Below are 8,254 nucleotides of genomic sequence, written 5' to 3' on the forward strand. Positions count from 1 at the left end.
TTTCAATTCAGTAAAAATAATTTCAGTTCAGCAAAAATAAGGTGAAGTGAACGGGATAACCCCATTTGCTCATCTCGAGGTAACCCCACATCAATCGAGGTAACCCCATTTGGTCATCTCGATAATAGATAATCTCTATTACTTAATTAATTACCTTTTATGTAAACATTGTAAAGTGATCACAACATGCGACTAGCCACATATAAAAATTCAGTCCGTCTTGTTTGCGGCTGGCCACATCATGTGACCGTTTATTTATAAAAGAACAAAGTAACCCCTAAAACACTGACCGAGTGACTCCTGTAACACTAACCGAGTAGCCTTTATAACACTAACAAAGTAGCCTCCATTATGACTGGTCACAGTATAACTAGCCACATATAAGAATTTGTGATAAAAATTTGTGAATAAAAAATGGAATTTTAAAAAAAAAAAAAAATTCAATGCTTGAACATAATTTTTGATATATACAACTTGCGAAATGTAAATTTAGGGAACAAAGGGAAGTCGAATAACGCTTTAAATTTACAAAAATAAAGAATCACGACCTTAGTTAGCTAGATAAGTAATGAACTTTTCAACAGTCAAATACTTTTCTTCATATGCTTTCAAAAAAAAAAAAAAAACTTTTCTTCATATATTATTATACTAGCAATTGAATTTCCATTATTTCAAATTGAATAACAACTAATTTTGTAACTAAAAAAACCTTTGACTCTTAGCAAACACCCTGTTGCTCCTTCGGTTTGATGCAAGTATAAATGGGAGATTTAGATTGTGGTGATTGCAACTGTAACGGCTGCGATTGTGATTGTAATTGTGATTGTTGCTGTATAGAAGACTGCTGTTCGGTACGAGCTCACTAACTGATTTAATTGCTCAATTTTGCCCTGTTTTATTGTTATATTTAATTTTTATTATTCGCGTTTATTTGAATCTTTTGGTACTTGCTTCAATTATCTGGTGATTATGTTGAAACGAAAGTGATTTGTATGATTAGGAGAGAGGCTAAAGAATGATTTGGGAAGAAAATTTTATGTTTAGGTGAATCAGAAAATAGGATAATTAACCTAATTCAAATTTTCAGATGATTAGTGTAAAATATTACTTGTATTTTTACCAATAGTATAAAATTAAATGATTTGGGAAGAAAATTTTATGTTTAGCTAGAATTTATGGTGGTGGAAGGGAAGAGGAAAGAGAAAGGAAGGAGGAAAGAGAAAGGAAGGAGGAAAGAGAAGGGGAGGGGTGGTTAGAGGGGGGTAGGATGTCTGGGTGGGCTGCCGGAAGTTATGGAGGAGGAGGAGGAAGGATGGAGGAAAGAGAAAGGAAGGAGGTAGGGAAAAAAAAAAAAGGAAAAAGGTGGTTTTTAGATTTAAAAAAAATTAATTAATTGATTTTTTTTTAAAAAATTAATTTTATTATTTGGACCAATCAGGTGCCGCCACGTGTCAGTTTTTAATTCTATTTTATTTTTATTTTTTTGGACCAATTACAGGCCGCCACATGTTAGTTTTTAAAGTTAAAAAATAAAAAAAAAGTCAATTTTTTTTTTTTTTAACGGAAAGGAAACGACAGGTACACCTCTGATAACTGTGTGAAACCTTGAGTGTACCACTGATAAAGAATAATTGATGAGGTGTACCAAAGATAAAAGCCAAAAGTTGGAGTGTAGCAGTGATAATTACCCTATTATTGATAAAAAAATGAATCAAAGAGATATTCATTTATAATCATGGCCATGCTCTTAATCCCTAAACTCTTCAAAATATAAGAGGTGAATTGATCTCATGATAAGTCAACTATTGACTTTCTTGTACTATACTTTGTCTTGAAGCATAAAAATGTACTCCCTCTATTCCTTATTTTTTTTGCCTCATTTGATTTTTCACGGTTTCTAAAACGTGTCTTCAAACTTATATATCTTTATTTTTATACGCGTAAAAATTATAAAAATTTGATATTAATAAATTATACAATGAAACAATTCTAACACGATCCCACATGAATATATTATCACTTATAAATTAACGAGAATTCATGGACAAAGTTTTATAAGTTTGACCCATATTTTTGCAATGAGGCAAAAATTAAAGGACGGAGGGAGTACATAGTCTATATCAAATAAGGGATGACTCACTCAATAAGAGTACCACTTCTTATCTTAGAGTTTAGACGCTAAAGGTTTAGATTCAAAGTTAACCAAGTTAACATTCATAATTGGAGGTGGGGATTCCCTTACACCTTATGCACTACAAGTTTTATACAGTATATATATTGTACACATCAGTCGTGTTATATTGTATATGCAGGGTGAAAACAATGTGATTCTATGTTGTTGCTTGTTTCCATCCTCTAATGATAATGCAAGAAGAACAAATAGAGGAGTATCTACATATACAGATACACATACAGACTGCTCGCTATGTTGTTGCTGTTGCACATCCCCTTCTCCAAGAAGTAACGAATCAAAGAAAAAACGATCAAAGTGTTTTTGTTCACGCCTTTGGTCGTGGTGCATTGGGAGTACTAGTAAGCCTTCTCCACCTTCTTCACCGCCTCGAGCTCAATCATCGTCGGATAATCTATCTCCAGCTCCGGTGGAGAACACGGAACGTCGTACCGGAAAGCAAGCAAGCTGGGAAGGGCTCAATAGTTCAAGTAAAGATTACAAGATGGATGGAAAATGGTCTAGGCCGGAACGATATGGAGACCATTATCAAAGGCAATTCCAATGATAGTGTGTTGTTGTGTGTATATATATAATCTTGTTACTCTTATGGCAAGGTGTTTACTATACTTTATTTTATTTATTTGTTGGAGTAATAATTTGCAAAAATAAAAATAATAATAATAGATTTTCATGTACCTCTTAATTTTACTTTGTTTATACATGTATTGAAAACATTAAGTTCAAGGAAATTAATTAATACCCTAGAGCACCACCTATGGATTTGGGTGCATACAATGACATAAATTGAATGAGGCCGAATGATGGAGATTTCAGATCACCAGAAAAGTTAAATCATGCTTTTTTTTTTTTTCTTTTTTTTTTTTTAATGTTAGTTATGTTATATCAAACTAGCTAGTATAGTGTTTATATATGCGATGGAAGACTTATAAATTATTAAATATATAATCTATAATATTATTAAATTTCAAAGTACAACATGCTATTGTCACGTGTCATGCTTCCCCGACTTGGTACCATATGCATTTTGACATGGCAAGTCCATAGAATCTGATTCGGGTGAAAACAATGGGTCCTTCATTTAGACCTTTCTTGTGGACTGAAAACTGGACTCGGCCCAAGTGATGACTGGGACTGGGATGAGGGTATCCTGCACGGCAAACACACATAAACTGGCCTCAGGGGTTGTGCCGAGGAAGACCCCTCCAGTGTTTTCTAGAGAGAGAAAGCTATGCAAGGGAATTAATTGCTTGAGGCTAATTGTGAATGAATGTAGGGAGAGAGAAGTAAAGACTTTTATACTTTACTCAAATAGAATAAGTGGGCCTTGAAGCTAAATGGACTTGTCACATTGACTGGGCCTTTGACTGACTTGACATGCATTTTAAGGGTTGAACCTTCTTTGGGCTTGGAATTGGATTATTTGTGGACCGACCCAATTGGAGTGAATTGGACCCAAACAACTTGCCCCCCAGACCCAGTTCGAAATTTTGACGAGTCGGGTTTTGACTTGCAATTTGGAGGGAAGCAAATGATGCAGTTAATTAGCATTTAAATTTTTGTAGTTATTGTGGTAATAACAGGTGTCGGAATTAAAAGGGAATTTGGAGAGTTTAGTGGGTGGTTAATTAGGGAAGTAGATGAACAGTTGAAGCACTGAAGTGGAGTTAGTGGGGGCTTTAGTGGCGCGAACTCCCAAACTTCCTGAACTAACAGGTATATATGTCACTCATCCCACTTTCTCTCATTTCAATTTTCGCTAATTTCGAATTGCTTCTCGCTAATCACTGCCCTTAAACTTTTTCCTTTTCCCGTTTGTACTCAGCAATTCGAGACTTAAAACCAGAATTCGTTGCTTCGAACTTATAGATCGGCGAATTCCACATCTGAACAAGGTAATTTTCTTCGGAATTTTATTCGCACAACCACCGTTAAAAATGGGCGGCAATCGTGGAAAGAGGAAGGTGGAGGCTGAGCCGAGTGTTGAAGAAGAGGAAGAGGTTCTGCAGTTGATTATGCAACGGAACCGCCCTTTGGCGTGATGCCCCCCTCAGCGACCAGAATCCTAGGACTAGGACTGGTCGCGCCGCCGCTGCTAGCGGCTCTGCCATCAGTGTCGTCCCATTGACCACTTTGCCGCCTCGGGCTTCGGGATCGGCTAGTACTTCTGGCCAAAGCGCAGCTTCAGCATCTAATCCGTTGACCCTTGAGGAAAAGGAGTGGCTAGACGAGACAGCGAATGCGGGCATTATATCGTCCCCCCTTACGGCTGGTGGGTTGGGAACGACGCTGAATTCTGCTTCGCCGAGCAAATTGAGATTTGCTACGGGATTATGGAAGAAGATGGGTACTGGTGCCGAATGCCTTCTTCGGATGAAAGGATTCATCGCGCTCCGCCGGGCTACATCGGAGTTTATACTCGCCAGCTGTAGTATGGGCTTCGGTTCCCCCTTCATTCCTTTATAACTTCGGTGCTGAACGGGCACAACATCTCGTTTTGTCAGCTAACTCCCGTGAGCATCCAAAGGGTAATGACTTATCTTTGGGTGTGCCTGTTCTTTGAATTTACACCGAGCGTCCATTGTTTTCGCTGTATGCATAAACTGGTCCCGAATGTCCAGGCAAACAAGTTCCATGGCCCTGACTGGTGGTGCCACAAAAAGAAGATGAGAAGGGTTATCTTTCGGTCTGGCCGAACGATACCTCGGACAAAGACTGGAGGGGTCAATGGATCTGGGTAAGGGCGCCCCCGGATGAAGAACACCCAAACTATTTCAGTGTGCCGAGGTATCTGCGGCACGCTGATCCCGATATGGCCAGCATTGGTCCTGATGAGTTCTCTGATGCGGGCCTGAAGCAAATGACACACTTCGGCCAGTCCACAGTGCGCGGGGCCACGGGCTGGATGAAGACCGTACCTACTACCTGACTGCCTTGCTGCCACTACATCTTCCAAGAGAAGATGCTTGATGTTGTCGGCCTCAGCCGAAAGTACCAAGGCGGTAAGGAGCTCGGCTGAGACCGGGGGCTTTATTTTTTGTTTATTTTGTTTTTCGATGTCTGTTTTCTTTGGCGAAGCTAACTGTTGTTTTGTCTTTTGAGTGTTGTACGAAGAGAATTACGAGGTGCTCGGGATCACTCAGGAGAGGAATTTGATCACTAATACTCCCAAAATCATTGATTTGAAGGATCGACCTCTCAGCTTATACAAGAAGAGGTTTAAGATAGTCAGCGCGGCTGAGTATCAGCAGCAGAAGCCTTAGTGGGAGAAGAGTAATCCATTCTTTGTTCTGATTGCCGAAGAACAAGCCGCTGCAGCTCGTGCTTCTTCTGCAGCTAGAACTCCTGTTATTGCCGGGACTTCCAGTGCTGCTTGACCCTTTGCTCCTGTTGCTGAGCGAGCTGAAACAACTGCTCCAGGGGTTGAAGAAGGTGAAGACGAAGACGAGCGTCTCTTGAAGACTTCAGTAAGCCTTCAAACTTAACTTGTTTGTTGCTGTTGTTGTTTTTTTTTTTTTTGGTACTTATATGGTTCTTTGCCCCCCTGTTCCTTCTTCTGCAGTCTGACGAAGAAGAAGAGAACAAAGGAGAACCTGTTGAGACTGTCCAGGACTCTTCTTCAGACGAAGAAATGGCTGGGTTGAAGAGGAGAACAATCATTAGACCAGGGCAATTTCAGGTTGCTCCTATTCCAGCGAAAGAAGCCTCGCTTAGAGGAAGAAAAAATAGAAGAGACCAAAAAGAAAACTCCTCCTCCTCCAGAGACTCTAGCCAAGGAAGAAGTCCAGCAGAAGACTCCTTCTCCTGAACCATTAGTCAACGTTCAGGAGATTGAATTCGGAGAGAAGACTCTGCGCTCCTCGTCCCCACCTCGGGAAGGAATTTTCATCGACGATATTCAGCGGGAGACTGATGCTCTTTCTCTGCATCAACTCGAGGACGATGTAGAGGTTCTGAGCAAGAAACCAGAGGACGATGAGGGTTTGAAGAAGGACGTAGAGACTGTGAAGGGAACTGATGTATCTTCCACTTCTATGGACCACTCTTTCCGAACCTTTCAGTTTGTAGACATGGGGTTTGAGTCGGCTCCACTGCATCATGTTCCAGACAGTACCAGGGACATCCTCTGGTCGCACCGAGACTCTGCTATCGCATTCTTTGGCAACCTATCAGGCCAGTCTGAGGTGGAGAAGGCTAAGACCTGGTCAATTAGGGCCACTGGTGGGATAGCCGAGCCCAGTGTAAGGATGCCTGACCCCTTTGCTGAAACGCAAAGGTTGCTGATGTTGGTAAGGCTTTCTTGCACTTAACCATTTTTTTTAACTCTTTTGCTTCGGCTGACTGGTTTTTAACCTCTGCAGGCTATTCAGAACCACACCTTAGCAGTGGGAATGAACGAGGAACTGAAGTTCAAACTTGAGGAGGCCGAAGTTCGAGCTAACCTTGGTGGACTCAAAGCCAAAGCTGCTGAGGAAGAAGATGTTGCAGCCAAGGATGCCTCATAGATTGTCTTCAAAAGTTTGGAGAATTAAATATTCCCCATTTTGGATCAGGGACCTGAATTGCTGAAGAAATATGGGGTTGATGACATCCCTGGTCTTGAGTCTCGGATCTAAGAGATTCAGTAGCAACATGAGGAGACTCAACGGATGACAGCTGAAGAGTTTCGTCAAAGGTCCACCATTGCCGAGGAGGAGTTGCTAAGAAGAAAAAATGAACTGCATGATGAAATTCAGCGGCTCCGGAACGAGCTGAATGCCAAGCAGGTGGAGTCCTCCAAGTTCCAAGACGAGCTCAAGGAGGCTCAAGAGCTGCTGAAGGCCCAGAAAGAGGAGGCTTCCCAAGCTCAGACCGAACTCGAGAAAGCTCAGAAGCTCCTGGAAGTGCGGATCTACACCCAGGCCGAGTATGACGAGGGTTATGAGAATGGGTTCAATGTAGCCCGGCGGCTAGCTTTCCATGCCGATCCTAACATTGATTGGGATCAAGTGGAGATCTGGGCTTCGGATGAGCTGGAGTTCATCTGGCCACTGCCAGCCAAGCTGAGATTGACTTTTTGATTCGCTAGGCCAAAGCTGAGGCTCGAGAAAAAGAAGAAGCTACGAGGAAAGAGAAGGAAGCAGCTCAGAAAAAAAGAGTCTGAGAAAGCTCTTGCTCAGCCTGCTTTGTCCTCTGCTGGTGCTGAAGCTTCAGGTGGTCAAGACGCAGCTGCTCCTCAGCCTGATCTTGCGAATGCTGAAGCATAGGAATTCAGGCAGTCGTCTACAGAGTCTTGCGGATCAACTTGCTCTTAATTTTAAAATATGTCGCATCTGTTTTTGCCTTTTGAACCTTTTGCTTCAGCTTGCCTTGATTGTATAAACTCTTTATTTTTGACTTTTGAGTAGTTGTACTTAGTTCGACAGTTGCTTTTATCCGTCTTGGGGATGGCTACAGATTAGTATTTGGTTTCCTTGAACTTTCTGAACTTGGTTTGATGTAGCTCGGTGATCCGAGCATAATTTTTTTGCTTTGAACGCACTACTTTCTCTTCCGATTAACTTGCTAGTTTTGCAACTTTCTTTTTGTTTGTTTTTACAAAAAAAAAAAAAAAAAAAAAATTCTAAGTGTTGGGCTTCGGCTTGGAGGTTCTTGGCCCTAACTTGCTGAAAAAATGAGACTGAGCTGAGTGCTTCTTGCCCCTCGGAAATCTGAAGTTTCAGTCTTCGGATTTCTAAGGTGTTTTCTTGGTTTTACTTTCGCGGACAAAGTCTTGCTTCACCTTGTCTTGTACCACTTAGCAAAATTTTTGAAGTTTCTGTTCTTTTTCCCTTTTTTTTTTTTTTTTTGAAGAATCTATGAGTTCGCTGCTTAGAAGTCTTGGACTCCAAGAGCAGTATTCTCTCGATCCTTGAAAATTTTTCGGGGGAATGACTATCTGAAGCACAATGCTAGAGGTTAGCAATGCCTTGGATATAACTCCTCTGAATCACAATGCCAGCGTTTGGCTATGTTTCAGATTCGTCCACGGCCCCTTTGCCCCAAGGAACTAATTTATTCGAAGTACCGTGCCTTCATGTGGCT

General features: G+C 41.1%; 1 protein-coding gene across 1 annotated transcript; it reads left to right on the forward strand.

Annotated features, from left to right (window-relative positions):
- The first annotated feature begins 457 nt into the window (after positions 1–457).
- LOC110689655 lies at positions 458–3,225 on the forward strand. Its single transcript, XM_021866420.1, has 2 exons — positions 458–851; positions 2,313–3,225. Exons 1-2 carry the CDS (start codon positions 762–764, stop codon positions 2,736–2,738), a joined length of 516 nt encoding a protein of 171 aa, XP_021722112.1. The 5' UTR covers positions 458–761; the 3' UTR covers positions 2,739–3,225.
- Positions 3,226–8,254: the final 5,029 nt, after the last annotated feature.

This window comes from Chenopodium quinoa, unplaced genomic scaffold (genome assembly GCF_001683475.1).
Source record: "Chenopodium quinoa cultivar QQ74 unplaced genomic scaffold, ASM168347v1, whole genome shotgun sequence".
NCBI lineage: Eukaryota > Viridiplantae > Streptophyta > Magnoliopsida > Caryophyllales > Amaranthaceae > Chenopodium > Chenopodium quinoa.